Source organism: Bicyclus anynana, chromosome 21 (assembly GCF_947172395.1).
Source record: "Bicyclus anynana chromosome 21, ilBicAnyn1.1, whole genome shotgun sequence".
NCBI lineage: Eukaryota > Metazoa > Arthropoda > Insecta > Lepidoptera > Nymphalidae > Bicyclus > Bicyclus anynana.
In genome coordinates, this window is record NC_069103.1 from 8,865,967 (window position 1) to 8,889,404 (window position 23,438).

The window sequence follows — 23,438 nt, forward strand, 5'->3', positions numbered from 1 at the left end:
TTCCTCTTCCTTTTGATAGGATCTGTGATTCATAAAAATGTCTCTCCATATTTATCATTTTTTATTACACAACATTGTACTACTTGGTATACTATTCATACGATTTATTTACTTGGTGGTACTATTCATACAAGTATATAGGTAATAAAAAAATTGTCTCTATTGATTTCAAATAGTAAGAAATATACTTACAGTTATATTATAATTTTGCTTTTATAATTTTTGTTCCTTTGTTCAAGAATCATTTTAAAACGAACTGATTGGTTTTCTTACTCTATTATATAATTAAAAATCACACACATATTTGGAAAAAAAAGTCATTATCCGATCAGAATTCTGAGGTGTAAGAAAGAAAACCATATAAATGATGTATTTTATTGAGGAACAACCAAAGCAAGAAAAAAGGAAATCAAAATTCTATTTGATATCTGACACAATTCCTTAATTTATGGCGTCAATAGTAGAATAACTAAAGGAAAGGCAAATGAAACGGAATTTAAGTAAAATAAAAAACTTATAATTCACATTTTTAAATATCACTAAATAAAAACAAACAATATACATTAAGCATTGTTCATAAATAATCAAATTCGATCTAGGTATTGGTAGTCCAAGTCTAAAATTAATATTTTTTAACAGTTCATTTCACATTAATGGTGGTATCTATCTATAATCCCTAAAAAGTAATCTGACTTCAAAAAGGCAAAAATAAAAATTTAAAGTAAAAAAAGCCTGAAACCTGCATACCAGAGAATTTTCTTAATTATCTGCGTGTGTGAAGTCTGCCAATTCGCCTTGGGCCAGCGTGGTGGACTAATGGCCTAATCCCTCTAAAAAATGGCATTAGATATATTTTAATCATCAATATTATTTTTGTATTAGGTACTTTTTAAATCTCAGTTGTATATTAGGTACAACTTGTACCTACAATAAATTTAGAGATAATGTTTTCGAAAAAATATTTACCCATTCCAATAATCAATTTTATTTATTTATTTTAATTTTATGTTATCACTTAGGCTTTTATATGCACGGAAACACAGACGTACAAACATACAAAATAGACTTGCATACACTTATGAAATTCAGCACACAAATGTTTAGAAACTAGTACAGAGAAACTTATACAAAAACTGTGCAATTCTAACAGAATAGAAACTGACAATAGGGTCTAATTTCCTCCTTTTTTGAAGTCGGTTAATAAGAATTTGTAATACTTTTAAAAATGACGCCCACGTCACTTAGGTGGGCTTCATTTGTTATGAGTGTTTATTTATTTATAAAACTTTTTTTAAAAGTTTTATAAATAAATAAACACTCATAACAGGTGGGAAATTATAAAACATAAATGATTATAAATAATATATACCTAAACATATAAGTAGCGAACTATTGAATTAATAAAAAAACATAGTTATCGATAAAAATGAAGCGGACATCACTATAGTATGCGCATTATCATCTGAGTCGTCCGGTCATAAAAGTCAAAAAAGATAGGAATGTGCAGCGCGCCTACCTGCGCACCCTAATTATCGATAAACGGCTACCTGCGCACGTGCTAATGATGAGTCAATAATGATTTGGACGATTCTGATTGGTCGGTTTCTAATGTAATTGCATTGCGTATTTTTTTTGCTATAAATGTGTTTACTGCAATTAAATAAATACATTCATGTGTTACTCGTTGCGCACTATGGATACTAATATATAATAAATTTGGCAGAAGACGAAGATTCTGATGATGAAGACTCAGATGAAGATTAATTTTATTTAGTTAATAATTATATAATATGAAATATGTATTATATTAAATCAAATATTGTTAATTTTTTTAATTTTGTGAACAAGATACGATAATAAACTTTACTTATCGATAATATGTCTTTCATTGTTACACCCTTCACTAGACGGCTCCATAAGACCCATAAGTGCAAGCGAGATAGATATAGAGAAATGATTTATGGCCCTAAGACTCAGTTGTTAATGCTATTAGTATAGTTAGATACATATATTGATATAATGCAATGTTATTCATAACTTTTACTTCAAGTCACACTCGTTCATGTTACAACTTGCATCCTTCTAATGCAGAATTTGAGATCTCATATTACCATAAACATAAGTAAATAAATTGGAAATACCTACTTACATACAACTTTTTTGAAAAATCAAAGAGTTCAGGGCTATTTAAATTCTTATTATAATGAAGATTTCTTAATTTTCTTCTTATTATATTGAAGTGTTACTTATATATGAGTTGATTATAAAACTTTGTGTATCTAATTTGAAGCACCAATAACAGTTAAGGCGTCCAATTCGATTCGGTGGTCTAGGATTCGATTCGAGAAAATGTTAGAGTTTGTCTACCATAACACATAGGGTACTGATGAATGATGTTTGACCAATGATATTTTATACTATAGATATGTTACGTGCCTGCAAGATCACCACAAAAAGTGATCCGAATTTAGCTTGAGCGCATGCACAATAGGGATGATGACAGTTTTTTAAATTTTATATAAATTAAGAGTATACTAATAGCAAAGCAATTTTGTAAAAGGAACAGGGTATCTGCGGTCATTACTTTCGGAGCTACAAGGATTTAAAGAGTCAGATTTGCGGCACTGCCGCGGATCCCTGAAAAACGCTCCATACAAAATGGCTCGAAATAATGACGTCATAGGCAATGTAATGATCGTTAGATTTGTATGCGCGTTCAAACAAAATTACTAATATCTTTGTTATTTGTGCGTTTATGCTCATAGTTCATATATTAAAAAAATGTCACATTTAATGTAAGATAGCTAAAACTGTATGAATTTTCATCTAATTACGATAAAATATTTTTAATAGTTTTTGAAATTTTATAATCTCATTTATTTTGCAAATATCCAGACAATCTTTGCTTTTTATGTATAAATTAGTTAACATTGACCCTATTTACCCGAATGTATCATAAAAAAATCAATATATTCAAACCTAGTCATCATCCCCATTATGTGTTTACTGATATTATAATTTTTATATATAGTTTTTACACTTCCTGACCATACATCTCGACATTGTAGACAATGTTCAGGTGTTATGAGTGGCGTCCAAATGGTTGTCGGTCAGGGTATGCACTAGTAATAAAATTAAGAAAACTGGAAAAATCTGCATTTAATAAGCACTAAGAAGACAACTCTTAGGGTATGTAGTACTTAAATTCATGTATGAAGTGCACGCAACTGGGTATTATATGTTTATATAACCTTCTTTGTTTACTATGAGACTGAATTAAATTTAGACAATTGATCTTTGTTCGTCTCTATTTCGACGCGTTAGTGACATATCTAATAGTATAAAATCTTTGTTTGACTATCAATCATTTATTATCATTGTTATCAATACCTACATGTGAACGATGTTTGGCTATCAATGATTATGCTTTTGTGGTTTTTGATGCAAATGTTGTTCTAAATCATTGTTAGTTATTATCATCAACTCTTAACATATACTCTGTCAAAACAACCTTCACTGACCTAGGGTTGCCAACCGTACTATAATATATAACATACTCGCGCCATATTAAAGTGGGCGGATAATTGTGCCTCTGAATATATATTTCTGGTCTGCGTACTATATACTGTTGAAAAAATATATAGTATGCAAAAATATTATAATTTTCAACACTGAAGACTGATACCTATGACACTCTTATTTCAGAAATAAATATTGCTTTTTAAAAATAGATGTCATATTTTGATTATTTCATAAAATACTATATTTTATTCAAGCATACTATATTTTTTATAGCTAAATCTGAGAAATACTTTATTTTTCTGAAACAATGTTGGCAACCCTACTTTTCACTCCCTTTTTTGTTTTTTCTCACAAACTTCCATCTATATAATATGCAACTACTTATGTAGATTCTACTAATTAATTATTATCATCCTTATAAAATAATTTATTTGCTTGAAATCACAAAACACGGTTTTTATATAACCATGTTATTTTTCAACAATAAACAACTAGATACTAAACCTCTAAGATGGCCTAGTCTAAGCTAGTGTTCCGCAAAGCGCTCCTTATATGAGAGGAGGATATATTATGGCACACTCCCCACTGGTGGTCATTATTTGGTGTACCTTGTCTATGATCAGCCTATTCACTAACATTTGTTTATTAGCCACCTAAAATATTTAACATCAAAAAACATCATTTCTCGTATTCCGTAAAGCTTATTACTAAAAATCACAATATCAACTGATATGTTATCCACATCACAGGATGTAATTTTTTTACCTATCATCCCAATTTTGTTCATTTAGAATTAAATAAATAATAAATACGAAATCATGACTTCAGAACTCAGACTAACTACTTAAGGAGTTGCCTGGACGTTACTTTTCTGTCAAAGTCAATTGATCAACAATCTAATGAAATTATTAAAACAGTCTCTATAAAATCGATGTTTCATAGTTGTAATCGTGTTTGTCGGTTAAAGACCTCCTTAAATATATCTTTTTTTGTAATTGAGTGGTGTAAAAAACGGACATGAACTTCTAGTTTATTATAAGATATATACTCCATCTACGCACATTTTCCTCAAAAAATGACAGACAATTTTAGGTGCGATACTAGTCCTTATGTAATCAGTCTGAGCTTAAGAATTATTAACAATAGCTAGTTATTAAATATCGTTAACTTTAAAGTTACTAGGCCAGAATGACCACGACCAGTCTCACACCAAATAACTTATAATATGTAATTCGTCTGAGACACCAGTGTGCCATAATATACCCTCCCTTACAAGATGAGAGGCCTGGCCCTGTAATGGGCCATTAGAATAGGCTGCTAATGATGAGTTGGACAATACACACATCGCTAATAACTCCCGAAGCAAAGCTATAGTCTGACAAGTACGTTGATGACACTCCCATGATATGCGGGCGACGGGGAGAAAGACTGCGCGGGTGTGAAATTGTGCGTGCGGGGAAGTAAGGTGCGTCAGTCGTGGGTTTTTAATTCATCGTTACACGCCCCCCGGCCCGCGCGAACCATCGGGAGTGTTACGAACGAAGTTGCCAAGCTAATAGTGTTATGGGTACAAACTTAACTGATGAATATACTTAAATACTTATAATGTAAGCTATTGGAAAACAAACTTGCCTTCTGCAGAAGGTAGGGTTACTACCCAATATGGTTGTATAAAAAAACACATTCAACTCAAATTTCACAATAAAACATACTTTTAATATACTAAATTATTATTATTTGGATTACTATAATTAATTTTCATAAAAGATAGGCGTCCACTTAACTGCATCGTGTGTATCTGAATATGAATCGCATGATACGGAATTTTAATTTTACAATGATTGTCACTCATACGATTAATCGACGCACTTGTATTTCTATCCAAAGAATACTACGATCCGTTTAATGCTATGCATCCGATACTTACGATGCGGATATGTGGATGCCCATCTTGAAATAATATTTGTTTTTCCTTGTTGAACCTTTAAAATTTCTTGGATTCATACCTGTACCTTAAGTTTGCGGAACTCTGTTCTAAGCGTAAGCGAGACTACACTTGTACTAGCAGGACAGACTAAAACTACTATCTGCAGTCAGAAACTTTGCAGTCATATAATATTTAGAGCCTGCAATAGCTAGACACACCTCATTTTGTGAAGGCTATAAATTGTTAGCCTACAGCTTGACACCTGGCGCGGAAGAAACATAAGTCAAAGCGAAGCTAGACCTGGTCCGCTAGTGTGATTTTTTTTGTGTATAACTGGTGAAAAAAAAGGGACAAAAAAATCTAATTTAGTATTAGATGTATACCAAATCTGAGCTCGTTTTTCTCAGAAAATGACAAACAATTTTGTTCGTGAATTTAGGTGCGATACTGGTATGAGGGTAGGAGCCTTCATAAAATGAAGTATATCTGGCTATCTAGCTCCTGTAGCCAAGAGGCACGTCGATTCTCTTTCTACGATCGCAAACGCTTCGAAAACTAGAAAAATGTATCGGAATGACAGATCTTGATCACGTGACCTGTTGATAGCAAATCTCATTCCGATACATTTTTCTAGTTTTCGAAGCGTTAGCGATCGTAGAAAGAGAATGGACGTGCCACTTGACTACAGCCGCTAGCCCTTAGTCCACTATAACTTCCTAATTAGCACTAGTTACCAAAACTTTTTAAGGCGCTTGTTAAGTAAGCCTACTTAAATTATACTAATAAGTAGGTGTTAGAGAAAGTTTTATCTTTTTTTTTGTACTTATAATTCAGATTTGACCAAAATCCGATTAACATTCCAGTAGGCCCTAAACTTCATTTTTTTAGAATTGCAAAATCTTGTAAACAAATATGGCCGTATTCATCACTGACAATAGTTGTGACGTCATCCTAGGGATGGGCCGTTGATGAACTATATCGAGAATTAACTTATACTAATCGAATTTTATATCAAAATCACTTTACTTAAAAACTCACTTCTAAGTTGGCAACACTAATCACACAGTCAAAATACGCGCGATATTAACTATCTACCTCTTTCTGTTGTATATTAATTAATACCTATCAAATAACATTTTTTTCACTTGTATCTGTTTGTTATAAATTAAAAGAGTACTAAAAAATTTAGGCAGTACTTGTTAACGAATTATCTTTTTTTAACATATAAGTACGTAACTAACTAAACAGCGCTATGAAAAAAATACTTTATTCAAATTACTCAATTACGATATCGATACTGAACGGAATACATTCGATATTTACAATCGGTAAATCGTTCATTTTTAATCTGTGGTGACAATTTTACTTGGCACAACCTTAGAGAGACGAAACGTCAAATTAACATTTAAATGTAATCTGTGTGCATAATTTCGTGTTTAATTTCGTTTATTTCTAAAAATTTTGATTAAACCCTGTGTAAATTAAAAAAATGTTACGTTTGTATGATTCTCCATAGGTGGATTGTAAAGAACAAAGTGTTTGTGCGTGTTTTAATAGTTTGATGGTTCTGAAAACTATTATGAAAGTTTGGCATCGACAAAAGGGTTTGTTTATTTACCAAATAGCGCAATTCAATCTGGACATGGTATAGTATGTGTCAACGGCATATACCGTGAAGATAACGTTGACAAATAGCGGCGGAACCGAATTATCACTTGCTCTTTCTCTGTACTGGAAAGAAAAGAGAGAACGATATTTTCTATACCACCGCTATTGGTCCACAATGTGTCATTTTGTTTTTAAGAGATATCTTAGGCCTATTGAGGCAGAATAAAAAAAGGGTTTAATGATACACACGACAAAACTTTCCCTTACACCTAATCAATTAAATTCCTAATTTAAGGGTTCACAACCTTCTGATAAGTGTCGGATAGCTTATTCACATGTTTTGTCTTTGTTATTTGACATAAAGTAAGACAAAACTTAGAGTGATACCCCATTAGTGCTTTACGTTGCGCCGTCGCCGCATCGTTTTCGATCGAATTTTAACGAGCAAACGGTAATCTTGGATCTCCTTCCGAGAAAAGCGTTTGCTTTTCTGCTCCATCATATCATCCAAGGCAACTGCATAAAGTCGCCGATTTAAGTTCGCCGTACGAGCACGATTCGAGGTTGGTGCGGTTTCTCAAAATACTTGTTTGGTTTTGACAGGAATTATCAAAAATAAAATCTATTGAATTATAAAAATACCAGCGTAATATTAAATTGTGTCAAAAACGGAACACATATTTTAAATGACATGCCACATTAAAGTGTAACTTCGTTGCAAGCGACGTTTCAACTTATTTGTTTTGTACGTATTCTTGAATCTCACTGGGTAAGTGCGTCCATGCTCTTGCACTATGTACATCCGTTGCGTTGAATAAATGGAAAGTATTTGTACTAATAAGGCATCGCCCTAATGGTTAGACTATCCGACACTTATCAACAGGTGGTGAAACCAGCATTATAGACTAAGAACCAGCGACAGCCAAACATTCGTCATTTAACAAAAGCTGTTTGTCAGCTGACGCTTCTACCTGTAAAAACGGTAGCCAATTATAAAGTTTGAGCCGTGGTTACTTTAGGAAATAGCAGGTTTGAAGGATCCAGACCCTCACTTTCTAAGCATAAAGTCAATTTTTTAATATTTTTCCCGGCGTAATATGTATAACAGCCGTGATAGCCCTCTGATAGAATGGATATGACCTCTGCCTCCGATTTCAGAGGGTGTGGGTTCGAATCCGGTCCGGGGCATGCACCTCCAACTTTTCAGTTGTGTGCATTTTAAGAATTTAAATACCACGTGTCTCAAACGGTGTAGGAAAAACATCGATAGGAAACCTGCATACCAGAGAATTTTCTTAGTTCTCTGCGTGTGCGAAGTCTGCCAATCCGCATTGGGCCAGCGTGGTGGACTATTGGCCTAACCCCTCTCAATCTGAGAGGAGACTCGAGCTCAGCAGTGAACCGAACATGGGTTGATATGTAACTCCCCGAAACTCCAATACCTATGGCATAGCAGCATGAGATGACAAATTTCAGCTGTTATAAAATGACGAATATCTGGCCGTCGCTAGCTCTTAGCCTATTAGTATTCAAATAGATGATCAAGCCACAGCATACTGTGGCCGGTTTTAGCTAATATTCCTCGTAGTCATAGTAATCTTCCTCCGCCCCATTCTGCAACATGGCTGCTAGAGACATTTCGCCGCTTGCGTCTGGTGCTTCCGCTTCGAGGTCTTCGTCGTAATCTTCTGCAGCATCTGAAGTAAGGAATTAAATTCTGTTAGGGTTTAGGTTCATCATCATCATCATCATATCAGCCGATGGACGTCCACTGCAGGACATACGCCTTTTGTAGGGACTTCCAAACATCACGACACTGAGCCAAGGGTTTAGGTTAGTTAGTTATTTTTGTTAATGTAGAAAGGTGTGGATTTTCATCGTCCTTCTAACAAGCTACTCGTAGCCCGCTTCGATATTAGATTACATCATCATTTACCATCAGGTGAGATTGTAGTCAAGGGCTAACTTGTAAAGACTATAAAAAAATAAAGGAGCACGAGATGATCCTGGGTCAGGTTATTAGATATTGTGATTTTTTTCCTCAGACATATTCTCAGTAAAAATTACTAAAGTCAAAAATAGGAAATCCCTGAGTGATGGGTTTAAACTACATATCCTGTTAAGCTTAACTGCCAGTTAAAATTGTTTGTTGATAACGATGACGATTTGCTAATCAAATGATACATAAGCGGTACATCTCTTAGTTATATTATAAAATACCTAGTTATTCGTTTCTTGCTTTAGTTCTTCACTTCTTCTTTTCTTTGACTTCTTCTGAACAGATTCTTTGGTTGTCTCAAGTTACCTTTCCCGATATGAGACCCCTAGACTCCTTAAGTTACCGATCGGCCCTCTAAGCTGAGGTCAAAGTATCAAAGTCCTTACAGAGCCGGTGCGCGTATCTCTTCTTGATGCTTTAGAGCTCGCTCCAAACCCCCGGCGACGCTGCTGTGGTCCCATTAGGAGTCTATGGCACTTACACAATCAGAAAAAAAGTTACCGTGTATTAACGACGGCGTGGGCGGCGCCGGGGTGGTGGGCGTGGGCGGGTTGGGCGTGGGCGGCTGGCTGGGCGCCGGGCTGGCGGGCGTGGGAGCAGGCGCGGTGACCAGCGTGGGGACGGGCTTCTTCTTCCTCTTCCTCGGCACGGGGGAGTCAGGCACTGGGGTCTCCACTGGGGTAGTTATCTTTGGACTGTAAATAACGCAAATACTTTTAAAGTAATCTATCTGAATATATAAAATCGAAAGTTCTTCACAAAATATTGAATACCGTTTGACATACAAGGATGAAAGTTGGCAGATTTACCATCTGGCAATCCAAATAAAATACAGCTTAAGGAGGTTTAAGGTAACACCTATGTTCGTCACACAATTATTTTTCAGTGGTGAAGGGATCACTACTGCACTAATCAGCCGTTCTGATAGCAATTCAAGTTAAAAAAAAATATAATAAAAGGTATCACAGACCAATTAACATAAGACCTGACTCGCTATATGTTACCCGTCTGTTAAAAGTAGGTATATGATCACTGATCAAGGTATAACGTGTTTATACGTTTTATATTGTGTTAAAATTATACGTGTGTAGATTGCAATTCAAAATAGTAGAGTGTAGTGTAAGGACACTAAATATACCGGGGAGTTGACGTTCAAAGCTAAAATTTGGATGCCTTGTAACGTTCCACGATGCCTAGTAAGTCGGAATTTTTAGGGTGGTACTCCTGAGTATAACTGTTACTGTTACAAGTTACTCGATTACAGGTGGTATTAACATTCATTATTTATGTTATTGTAGAGGGGATGTATCAGTGTTGGTATAAATAAGAGGGTATTTGATGACTTGAGCTCAGTTGTTTGATAGGCAGCGTAAACTCCGTCACGCTGCCAGTCGCGTTAGTGATTTTGTGCAATAATTTTTTGTTTTGTAATTATTGACATGTCGGGCAGCGAAGGTGAGTGTTGATGCATTCTAAAGGGATCCCTTAAACCTACTCCCAAGGTCACAAGTCCTGCGACCTGCTCGAAGTGTTTCCTCTACCACAAAATAATGGTACAATCACTGTCGCTGCTACCCGTCACTTCACAAAAGCTAACTTACCTGTCAGTTTGCACTAGTACAGGAGTAGCGGGCGTGCTAGGCGCCCTCACCGGCGTGCCGGGCTGGTCCAAACTCTTCAGTATGTCGTAGTTGATCTTGGCGCTCATCTTCTTCTCCGCTATCATCTTGCCGATGGCTTCGCCCGCGGTGGACGCGTTGCAAGGCACCTTCTTTTTGTACGAGCCGCGAATTTTTTTCTTTTTGTCTTTCCCCTCTTCTTTTTCTCTTGCTAGTAGCTCCTCTTTGACTGTATAATATTTTATTAGTTTGATTTAAAAAAATTAAAGACCATCATTTTGAAGTTACTTTACGTATTATTTTATGAAAGATCATCGCTTAAAAACAAAGTAGAACTAACTAAACCTCACAACGTCACAAACACACAAACATTAATCCTTCTAATATTAGTATAGTCTTCTAACGTGAAAATAAATTAAACAAAAGCAAAAGATTGTAGAGCAATAAAAATGTGACAATGGTGTATAGGCTTAACGACAAAAAAAAAACAGAAAAAAAAGAAATAAAACCTAAAAACAATATAAACGTGTAAACAGCTTGGTTCCTTAACTTTTCTGTAAAAAAAATCGTATTGCCGTGGTACAGACTTAAAATACCATAACTATTTTTTTTTTTATCTCGCAATAATAACATACCTAAACATAATAAAATCGTAATTGAATACTAGATTTATTTAAATTCAAACCTATAGGAAGCATTAAAGCACACATTAATTTATCTTAATACGTAATAACACGCATAATTTATTACAAATCTACACTTTTTCCTTTTAAGATCTAAATTTTAAATTTAAAAACAAGGAACACCAACTTAATGTATTCAGTAAAAAGTTTTTAATGTGAATATTACTCATACGTTTTTTACATGTGCATAAATTAATCTTGTTATGTAATATTAAATCTATATGCATTTATTTAAACTCTACATATTTATTTAAACTCGTTATTTCCAAAGTGGTCTCGATAAATAAATATCTTAGAACTAAGGTCTGACAATCTATTTTATTGCACGTATTATTTATTATTATAATCAAGTTAAGCGCGAGTTGAACTCGCGTGAAGAGGGTTCTTATATTGTCTATCATGTTTTTAGGAATAAAATCTGACCTGTAACTGAAAATATTTATCTACAAACGTGCTCAATTTTTTTTTTTAAAACGTATTTACCATTATTTATTATTAATTTACCATATCTGTATACTTTTATTTTCAACAGTAGGTACTTTTAAAAGAAGTATTTAAAAACCAGCCAAGTGAGTGTCCAGTCACGCGCACTAAGGTTCCGCAGTTGTATGTATGACTTTAGGACGGTGGTTTTTGGTTGATCGACTAAAACACTTAAATCGAAAAACGGTGTTAACGAAACAAAAAGAAAAAAACGTGCATAAAGAAAAATCATCCCAACTTTACTACTTTACTCTACATATTTTAATTATATGAAAGAGGTACCACAAAAAAATATTTTTCATAATTTAATTGTACGATTTTGTGTATAGGTAAATATACCCATTTTCAAAACTCGCGGAAAACTTTCCCGGTAACACCCTTTTTTTGAAACAAGTGACTGGTTAAGAGTAAAAACAGCTTACGCTTTTGGTTCTTCAAATAGTCAGCGTTAACAGCATTCCATACTTTAGTCTTGTGCCTCGACTCCTCCTCGCTCATGATGAGTGTGTCGATGTAGTCCTCGTCTGCAGCCTCCAGCACCAACTCATCAGCGTTGTGCAGGTCTTTGCTGAACTGCTGTTTCACTGCATCCGGCTTGAGAAACTTGTCAGACTTGTCCTCTTGCTGGCCTAGGCCTATGACTGCCAGCTCGGGTCCTGGAACAGATTTTCATGTGTTTTAAAAGGCAGCGTTCGGGAAACTCTGCGACATCTTTACGTCCAAAATTCTTCAGACAAAAGTCTTCTATATAACTATGGGCTTTATGAGGCTCTGAGTCACTCAGCGGACGATAGAGGTAGCTATGCTCGGAGTTTCTCCGTGTGATCGAATCAGAAATTAGGAGATCTGCAGAAGAACCAAAGTTACTGATATAGCTCAGCTTGGCGAAGTTGAAGTGGCAATGGGCGGGGCACATAGTTCGAAGAGCCGATGGACTTGGGATAAATGGAATGATGACCCCCCACTAAGTGGACCGAGGCCGTCAAGCGGGTTGCAGGGAGCCGCCGGATGCTGGCGGCTAGAGACCATGATTGTTTAAAGATCATGCAAGAGTACTTTGTCCAGCAATGGCCGTCCATTGGCTGTTAATAATGATGAATAAGGAGTTATGTGTTATTTACAAGTTAAAAAAAAAATATGTAGTGACTAAAATCGGGAAAGGTATCCGTAGAGAAGAATGATTAAGGCGGGGGTGTATGTTGGAAGGGTAAGCCTAATGCGAACGTTCTTAGACTATCCAGGACATTCTCAGTCAAGGCCAGGTAAGATTACAATAAACGGATGAATAAAGTATGAAAAGATTGATAAGAATGGAAAAAGCATCGCAACAAATGGAAGGATGTACACAAGAATTCGAACTTCCATGATTCAAAGCTCGATACCATAGACTGACTACCTCTGAACCAGCAGCATTATAGGTCTAAACCAAGGTAACATTTTACTCCGCAACTATATAGTCACTGGCAACAGTTCCAGGCTTCCTCCTTAAATAAGGCTGATGACAGTTTTTTGACAGACAAATTGTATATAAATTGAGAAAGAGTATGCTAATAGTAAAGCAATTTTGTATAAGTAACAGGGTATCTGCGATCATTACTTTCGGAGCTACAGGGGATTAAAGGGTCTGATTTGCGCTACTGCCACGGATCCCGGAAAAATTTTATAATCTTATTTATTTTGCAAATATCCAGACAATCTTTGCTTTTTATGTATAAATTAGTTAACATTGACCTTATTTACCCGAATGTATCATAAAAATCAATATATTCAAACCTAGTCATCATCCCCATAGTAAATTTCGAGATTTTGTGATTTGGAGAGAGCATACGTCCGGACGTCATGCCTGGGACGCGATAGTCACGCACAAAAGCTGCTAAGGATACGACCGATCGTAACGTTGTTAATCGAGTGGTGAAACAAAGAAGCAATTATACGATAAAATAAGAGACTTACAAATACGTACCAAGTCCCTTCTCTAGTCTGCCATTCTCATTGTTCGTAGGAGCCCTTTTAGGTTGAGCATCTCTACTCATCTCTCCTATCAAGTGAAGCGTGTCTTGCGCTGCGAATCTTGTCGCCTCCTCATTTTCCGCCTCTGTTATTTCATCTGTAATAAGTTGCGAACTAATAAACGCTAGAAACATAATCACAGTAATGAATAAGCCTCCAAGCTAATTAATCTTCCAGTGAAAGTCCCTTTAAAATCGGTGCAGCCTCTCCAAAGATTAGCTCGGATAAACAGAGAGACAAACAAAAATTTTAAAAAGCTTTTTTGTGTTTTGATTTCTTGTAAATAATTATAAGAAAAAAAAACATTTTTTTTAAATAACTGACAGACACTTCAATTTTATTTACATGTATTGATACATGTAAATAAAATTGACAAGTTAAAAAATTCATAAGTGTCAAAATAATTCAAAACCCCTACGGTTCAGGAACCAGATTCAAATCTCTAAAAGATCTTAGATTCAATCCCCACGTGTTGATCTAATTATTAATATTATGCTTATCGCATCATTGGACAAGAAAAGGAAATGCCATTAAAAAGAAAACTTGTAAAATATAGCAACTTTCGAAACTCTTTCTTTCTTCTGTTTCTACTGTAAAAAGTTGTGACATCCATGTAACACCAAGTCGGTTATTTAATCAGTCCGTACTTCAGGGACCTTCTGTCTCAAGTTATTACGTAATTAGCTAACCTAACTACGTCATAAAGTGCTTTGTAGTTTGATGATCGGTCAGTCGGTCAGTGACAAAATTAAGAAACTTTGAGTTGTTATAATTAAGCTACTTGTTCAAATTCAGTGAAATTTGAAATACACCGTGTTTGTACAATGTCTGCTAGAGTAGTGATTCAGGTTTCTGGTTTCATCCACAATGAAGTTATAGGGTGTCGAAAATGGCTTGAATTATTTCGAGAAAAGTATGGTACGTCCGTGCCGCTTTTTTGCTCGACTTGGCGGGGCACTGCCGTGTCCCGAGATATTATTTGTGTTTAAAAAACATGGGGTAAAAATACCGTACACAGTCTTGATACTTACCGACAGCTTCTGTCGTTTGTTTTTCATCAGACTTAGCCATATTTCTTTTCCGCTTACAATCTTTCTCTAACTGTGTGTCTATCTCTATCTGTAATTCAGTCAATTCTTTTTCGCCGTCCTCTTCTTCCATTAACTGCCAAAGAGGGAAAAAAAACGTTAAAATCACTTTATTAGACAAGATAGATATTGCTTAAAGTACGGTTGTTAAATTCCAGTCAGTAAAAATATGACAAGTGCACTGTCACTGAAATGTCATTTTACTGACTGGAATTAATAATCTTACTTTACAGTAGGTTAGACAATCGGTCACGTGGTCTTTATCATTCCAACTTCTCCAGAACAGTTACAATATCAAAACTGAGGTTCTTTTTTTATTTTCTACAAGTTAGCCCTTAACTACAATTAATTTCATTTAATTTACATCGTACCGGAACGCTAAATCGCTTAACGGTTCGTCTTTGCCGGTAGGTTGCCAATTAAGAAGACCTCAATCAGGACCTCCGTCTTGTAAATCCACTACGCACACCACTGCACCACGGAGGCCGTCAAATAAAAATTGAAGTTAGGCGAAGGTTCTCACCTTTTGCAATCTTTCTTTATCCCTTTTCCTAGCAGCTTTAAACGCGGGGGGATCCTGTTCTTCTTCTAAGTCCACAGTCATGAACTCGTCGAGGGAGAGTGCGCTGGAGGGAGTCTCGCCAAACTCGAAGAGCCGTTTTCGCAACGTCGTCTCGTGAACGCGGACAATTTGCACAACATCAGCCGGTTTCCGTGAGAACTCGTGTAGCCGAGCCGCTATCAAGAGTGCTGGAATATGTAAGCATTCGTTTTATTGGCATCATCCCAAAGTGCAAAATCAAAAAATCAAAAATCAAATGAATGGAATGGTTAAACCGTACTAGAAAACGCAGTGTTTTTCGAAGGAATTCGCTGAATGCAAGCGGCTCAAGATGGTGATGTTTGGAAGTCCCTACAAAAAGCCTATGTCGCGCAGTGGACGTCCGCCACTGCGCTTTCCGGTGCGGGGTCGCCATTCCAGCACATTGGGACCACAACGACCCTAGGTTACTACTTGATTTTAAATCGCTGGCCCAATGCGGATTGGCAGACTTCACACATTCTCTGGTATGAAGGAAAAACATTGAAGGAAACCCTCACGATGTTTTTCCTTCACCGTTCGAGACACGTGATATTTAATTTCTTGAAATGCACACAACTGAAAAGTTGGAGGTGCATTCCCTGGACCGAATTCGAACCCACACCTATGATTATTATTATATGATTATATATTACAACACGGGCATTTTTTATCGTTTAATGTTATCGTAATTTAGTTGCTTAAATGCATGAAAACTGAATTACCGGCGCCACATATCCCCGAGGGTCGCCGACCAGAATGTATGGAGTCCTTCTTCATCCTCTGCACCAGTCGTAGGGCTGTCATACTGACTTCATGCTGCCTGTCGCCGAACTTCAGTCGTGATGCGAATCGCAGAATATAGAGGCAAGGATCTGAAACAAAGGGGAAAGAAAACAATTTAATTTTGGAAGCTTTTAGTTACGAGTAGTTTACAAAGCAGGAAAACGCAGTGTTAAGCGACCCCCCACTAGGTGGACCGAGGATATCAAGCGGATTGCAGGGAGCCGCTGGATGCTGGCAGCTCGAGATCGTTGTGCTTGGAGGTCCATGCAAGAGGCCTATGTCCAGCAGTGGACGTTTATCGGCTGATAAGGTAAGGTAGGTAAGTTTACAAAGATTTTTAAAGAAACAATCTCGACATCAGGAGTTTATTTTTGACTAGACTAGGTAAAATAATTTACAAAATTGGTTCAGTAGATTCAAAGATTAACCCCTACAATATAACAAATTTCAGAGTTTTCTTCCATCAGTTAGATAAAGAAAGTTAAGATGGAAGAGACTAAGGTATCAGCGTAAAGGCTATTTTACAAGTGGAGAGTTACTTGAATACGATCGACAGTTTTATTTCTAGGCAACAACAATCTATAATAACAAATGTCTCTGTTGTTGTCTTGTTAAAAGCTCGAATTTAAGAACTTTTGGTGAGTACCTAACTTAGCCTTTACGCCGTCTTTTTAGACCTTACTCAGTAAGCACTTTTGTCGAAAATTAAAAAGATTTTATATATGCTTCTAACATTGAATATTTTGAAGATAAAATCCAAAGAATTTCGGTCCAAGGACTGATACCAGAGGAGGTAAAAGAATTAAAAATTGTTATAATTTACATAATCATTATGGTACTTAAATCTCGTAAAATTGTGACTATATTGGTAACGATGGGGTTTTTTAAATTTATAATATAAATGTATCATTTTGATACTTAAAGCCAGACCTTTTTGATTTTATTAAAAAACCATTAGTATTTTTGTAATAATATAATTAAACTCTCAACCATCTGTCTACAGCGCATCCTCAGTTATTTTGGGCATATTACACGCCGTTGTAAAGACAACTTGGAGAAAATTATTGTGGTGGGAAATGTGGAAGGCAAACGGCCACGAGGTAGATTTGGCCCGCACCTTTTACAGTGCCGACCAAATGGCCAGCGGCCGTACTCGATGGAGGAGCATTGTATACCAAAAGATGACTCGCCATGGTGGTCACGATCCTCAGTCATGAGGGACCGACCTGAGAGAGAGAGAGAGAGATAATTAAACACACACCTACCAAAATTTTAAATAGTAAGTTCACTGCAAATTATTATGAGTACCAACGCGTAATATAATACCTATCTAACTATTGGTACAACGTAAAGCGTCCATTTTCCGTCCGTCCATGCCAATTTGTCTAACTGTGTAAACATATCTGATATTTTATTTGTATATGAGTTCTTTATTTATTTTCCTTTACTGTATTGTAGTAGGTATTTAGATATTTGAATTAACAGTACCAAGAAATCATAAAAAAAACCAATTTCAAGTTGTGTAAAAATGTAGTCTTACTGCTGAACAAGGCAGTGACCTCAAAAAACAACCATTGATATAGGTACATATTTAGATTTTTTAATTATTATTAATGAAATCAATTACAGATATGAAGAAATTAATTGAATTTAATTAAAATTGTATTTTAAGAAAATCAAAATATTATATGCAAAGGAACAAAATAAAAATAATAAATATCCATTGACGGCCGATTGGTGCAATTGGTAGTGACCTCGCCTTCTGCATCCAAAGTCATGGGTTCGGCTCCCACAACTGCAAAATGTTTGTGTGATCAATACGTGTTTTACAGTGTATGGTACTTTATCTATATAATATAACACCACCATTATCAACCCATATTCGGCTCACTGCTGACCACGAGTCTCCTCTCAGAATGACAGGGTTAGGTCAATAGTCCACCAGGCTGGCCCAATGCGGATTGGCAGACTTCACACAAATAGAGAATCAAGAAAATTCTCAAGTATGCATGTTTCCTCGCGATTTTTCCGTCACCGTTTCAGGCACATGATATATAATTTCTTAAAATGCACATAACTGAAAAGTTGGAGGTGCATGCCCAGACCGGATTCGAACCTACGCCCTCAGAAACCGGAGGTAGAGGTCATTTATACTGGGCTATAAAGGCTCAAATACAATAAACGTATCATATACGTATACAAGTATTTTAGTACCAAATGAGCATAACAAGCTACGTTGTCTTTATTTAATCTTATAATCCTGAATTGCTCATTTATAAACATTCCTAAAGGTGACCTTTAATTTGTATTTTCTTACTGTACTTAAATTTTATTAAGCATTTTTATAAATTTATTTAGATTGTTTTCATAACAAGGCGCGAGCGATTAACCCAGTAATTTATATGCTAATGGCTAATAGTTATTATATTAGGCAATGCAACTTTTGAATCAAAATATTAAATTCGTTGTAGACGTTATAGCCAATAAAAAATGCAATAAATACCAAAGTCTCACTGCATACTATTATGATACCTTTTTTAATTCGAATAAATGTATGCAACCTTGCTTAACTCGCAAGTTGGTGATAATGGAACATGAGAATTATATTTTTGTTGCATAAGTTGATTCTGGACGTCCTACAAAGATATTTAATATTTTACTCAAGTAAGGCAGACTCTACACCAGCCTAAAAAGCGTCCGCCGTGTAACTGCGTCCGATTTGCATTCGAAATTCTGGTTGGAGTCTTTAGTTGCTTTCTCGACCTGGCTACTTATTAGACTTTGCGAGGAAGTTTACTGTGGACGTACTAGTACGTTAGACGTAAAAGACAGACAGCGGCGGTTCACACTAATGCGTCTACGGTTGCGCTATTATCTTTATCTTACTCATAAAACTTTTAAAAAAAATCTGTTCGTTGTGATTGATAGATTATAGGGATAAGTTTGCAGACAGTGTGATAGGTTAGATCTGCCACCATAAATAAGCGTTCCTAGACCGGGTCACGTGATTGATTGATCTCAGTTTGCACGCTTAATCAACAGGGATCCCACAGGTGGGTTGCCAATATACGTTCTGTAGAATTTTGCCTGCCAGCCCGAGGGCCGCGTCGAGCAAGCGAGACAGACATGCACATTGCACAGACTAAAAAGTTCGAGCACCATGGGACTTGAAGGGTTTATTGGAAGTTGAACGTAAGATGTACAAGTTCGAGTTTCGAATAAGAGACAAATGCGTCCACTCGTTAGGTTCACGATGATGTGTGCTTGCCCTTATAAATAGGCCGGAGGGCAACGCAGGAGTAAACTCATGACTTCTTATTAGAGAAGGCATATTTCTACTTAAGTTAAATATTATCTGAACTGAAATCTCGACGTAGGTTCCACATAAAAGTTTTGCAATTGGACGCTGGGCAGTTCGCACGCAACTGCAATAAGCAAGTTCGACGCCTTGATATGATAACCTTCGCTTAAGTACTAATTTATTATTATTCTGTGCTCTAGGTTATTATTATCAGTTGTCTGAAAGGAACCTTGTTAAATTAAAATGTCCTTTTGATACGAAAATTACTTCGGCAAGGTTCTTCAGAGTTCATTTTCAATCCCGAGAAAGATTGGCAACTTATCATCAAATTTTAAAATTAAATACTTTAAGTGAACATTACACAATTTACAAGTTATACAAGAACCTACCTAATAATAAAAGTAAATATTAACTTCACCAAAATCTTTGAGTTTCACCGAGTAAATATATGGCTATGTGGGTCAAGGCAAAGCCGGTCCCCACCGACGCCAATTGAAACAGCGAGTTAAAAATAGTCCCCACACGATCTGAATAATAATTATAATCATCAGGAACTGTTCTTGTTGTCTGTAGCTGATTTACTTTGAACCAGTGGTTAACGCATTATAGTCTAAGATAAGATTAAAAAAGACCTTCACCCATCTGTTTAATGAATTAATAGTGTTTTAGTATAACAAATTTAGTACGTTGAAAAATATTTCCTAACCAAACTGTTATTAATCCTTGTTGACTATCATCATTAATGATAGTTTGGCCAGGAGTTTTTGAGGCAATCTATTCGCAACATATTTTATACATTATAAATTTGATGTACAACGCTTTTCATCCATTAAATAGATGGATGAAGGCAGTGACGTGCATAAGGTTTTTAACTAGGGTATGCAATATAAGTAAAAACTGGAAAAATACTTCTCCAACTATGTATTCTGTGGCGGTTTGTATTGAGTTCTTAGGGTAGGCACTGCATTTTTGCATCTATAAAGTGCATGCCATTGGGTGAAGGTTGTTTCTAATACGGATCTTCTATTATAAGACGGAATGTGCTATGTTTTAAATGTATAAAAGACCAAGAACCTGAGATAGTCAGACAAACCACATTTTAGGAAGGTTGAAACTTTATCAGCTTATGGTCATTGGTCAGTGTATTTTATGTTTTACTAGCGGACGCCCGCGACTTCGTCCGCGTGAAATTCAATGTAAACTTTCACCTACCCCTACCCTCCCTACCCCTATCCCGTTTTCTTATTATTATTATAAATATGAACTTTATACAACATCATAAAGCTCAAATTGACTACGTTTTAGTTGGAAAACATTTGTATGGGAAAAAGAAAAGGGCTATTTTTATGGTTTTTCCGGCATTTATTCCAATTTTTCTCGCCGTAAAAACCATCCCAGTACTTCAACGAATATTTAAAAAAAAGAATTGGCCAAATTGGTCCAGTCGTTGTTGAGTTATGCGCTTACCAACGCATTTTGCGATTCATTTTTATATTATAGATTATTTTATTTCTTCATGATATCCCGGAGAAAATATTTAAAAAAGTAGATACGTTTTATACTCGGACAATTGAGAATCTGCCGGCTAATTCACTAACTTCGACGTAAGTATGTTAATTGTTAGCTATCTAATCAATATAACATTAATGGCACGTTAATAACAACAAACTTAAAGTCAAAGTTGGTCTACATTAATTGTTGCCTGTAGCTGCCTTACATGGATGAATATTATAAAATAAGCGGTTAACATTGTAGGCGTCCACAGATCCGCATAGTACTTATCGGGCGCACCGCTTCAAACGAATTTCAACACCAGAGAGCCTAGTGGCAGTTTGATACTGTGACGATCGCGTTAACGTAAACGCTAAAATTTCTAAGGAATTGAAATAGCGTCACCTAGTGGCACTACTGCACAACTGTTTCAATTCCATATAAATTCGCGTTTCCGTTAACGCGATAGTCACAGTATGAAAACACTCCCACGAGGCACACTGCACGATCTAAACTCCATAATTGGGTACCGTACTTACATAAAGGATCATAGATTAAAGAACTTTTAGCCTAAAATGAGGTACGTCTGGCTATCGCATGCTTTCGGTAAGTACGTAAGGTCAAGGTGAATTTTAATCCATATATATTTGCAACTTACAAGGTAACCTTAAAGATCAAACCATGTGTCATAATAATATACTAGTTTGCTGCTATCCTAAAAGTATCTAAGTAAGCTAAGTCATCAAAATATAGAAAAAAAAATATTAAATATGTATTTTAAAATATTATTAGGCACCAGCGGTGAAGAGTTCATCCAAGCCGATTCCCGCCGAGTTACCTTAAAAAACTCCATGCGTATTCATTGTTGTACTGTATCCAGATATATGAGAAACTGGAGTTTGTATCACACTGTATGAATTGTTTTTTACTTACTTTCATCAAAATTTCATTCTTCGCCACTGTTAGGCACATATGTATATTGTATAATTTACTAAATGAAACATGAGATTTGATTTGATTGAACGCTGAAACAATTCCCCTTTGAAAACAGTACCTATAATAAATGATAGCTAAGTTGTAGAGTCCAGAAGAATCGTCGAAAACATTAAAAACAAAACAATCTTCAGCTCAAAGAGATTGCACAAAATGGGAAGTGCGCTCTTCACCACGTCTTGGCAAACTTAAATTTGAGGAAAGATATATATTACGTTCAATGAGGCAATGCCTAATTATTTTATTTAACAATAAAAGTTCTTGCACAACAACAACAACAACAACAATATATTATTGTCGTCTTTACCAGCTTCTTGGTAACTTTTAAAACGGGCTTTGATATACTAGTAATCGTAATATATAAATGCGAAAGGTCATTCATCACGAAATATCGAAAATCACTTGACGTACAAAGATAAAATTTGGCAGGGAGATACTTGGTTTGGTTAGTAGGAGTCTGCTAAGAACGGATAATGCGAGAAGGCCGGATTAAGGAGGTCTAAGGTCGAAGTCACGGACGTCCGTTAGTCTATAATAAATCGATGAAGATCTTAACTCGTAACTCCCACAAACAACTGAAACAATGAAAATTAATGGAATTTTTGGAATTTTTCAGTTAACCGACATAATTTTAGTTAGTATTTCGTTGTTAAAATCTAAAATTTATTTAAATTCAAATACTATAATTAAAATAACTTCATTACAAACAGTTTTACCCCATGTCAGGAAGATGGAACGACTAAGCGTAAATTACCCACGCAAACGCCAACCACGTTTTAATCTGGCAACATTTGCCATTTAATGGTTTTGCAAAACAAACTGGGTTAACAATAAACTGCTTAGTTATTTCAAATTTAGTTTTTACGTTTTTATGTGTTTTCAATTTTGTAACATTTCCCGTGGCTGCAACATTATTGCGAATACAATAACATTTGGCCAAAAAATTATAACCAGAAAAAAAAAACAACATACAGCCGAACGTAGAACCTCCTCCTTTTTGGAAGTCGGTTAAAAAGAGAACACTTTCGTAATAAGCTGAAGGTTCTTTAAAAGTCAACTCGCAGCAAACAAGTTATTTGGCCCACAACGAAATGTAACCTGTTTTATCTGTGACATTATGTCACATGAGACAAAGGAATTGGTGACGTAGTATTTTGACGTCACTATTCACATTTTATTTCCTAATTCCTAGTAAAATAAGATTAAAAGTTTTGAAACCTCTTTTTATATTTTAATAGTTGATGTATGTACCAGAAATTATCCTGTGTTGATTATGTTACTAGCCGACGCCCCGCAGTTTCAGCCGCGTAGTTCCTGTTCCCGTGAGAATACGGGTATAAAATATAGC

General features: G+C 35.7%; 1 protein-coding gene across 1 annotated transcript in view; it reads right to left on the bottom strand.

Annotated features, from left to right (window-relative positions):
- Positions 1-495: 495 nt before the first annotated feature.
- The window catches only part of LOC112058373 (transcription factor IIIB 90 kDa subunit), a 62,838-nt gene continuing 39,895 nt past the window's right edge, over positions 496-23,438 (bottom strand). Inside the window, exons 4-11 of the mRNA XM_024099153.2 lie at positions 16,245-16,394; positions 15,463-15,689; positions 14,883-15,015; positions 13,805-13,948; positions 12,264-12,497; positions 10,658-10,904; positions 9,558-9,751; positions 496-8,754 (exon numbers count right to left, since the gene is read on the bottom strand). Coding sequence (XP_023954921.1) covers positions 8,630-8,754; positions 9,558-9,751; positions 10,658-10,904; positions 12,264-12,497; positions 13,805-13,948; positions 14,883-15,015; positions 15,463-15,689; positions 16,245-16,394 — 1,454 coding nt within the window. The 3' untranslated portion in view covers positions 496-8,629. The remainder of the gene's footprint in view (positions 8,755-9,557; positions 9,752-10,657; positions 10,905-12,263; positions 12,498-13,804; positions 13,949-14,882; positions 15,016-15,462; positions 15,690-16,244; positions 16,395-23,438) is intronic.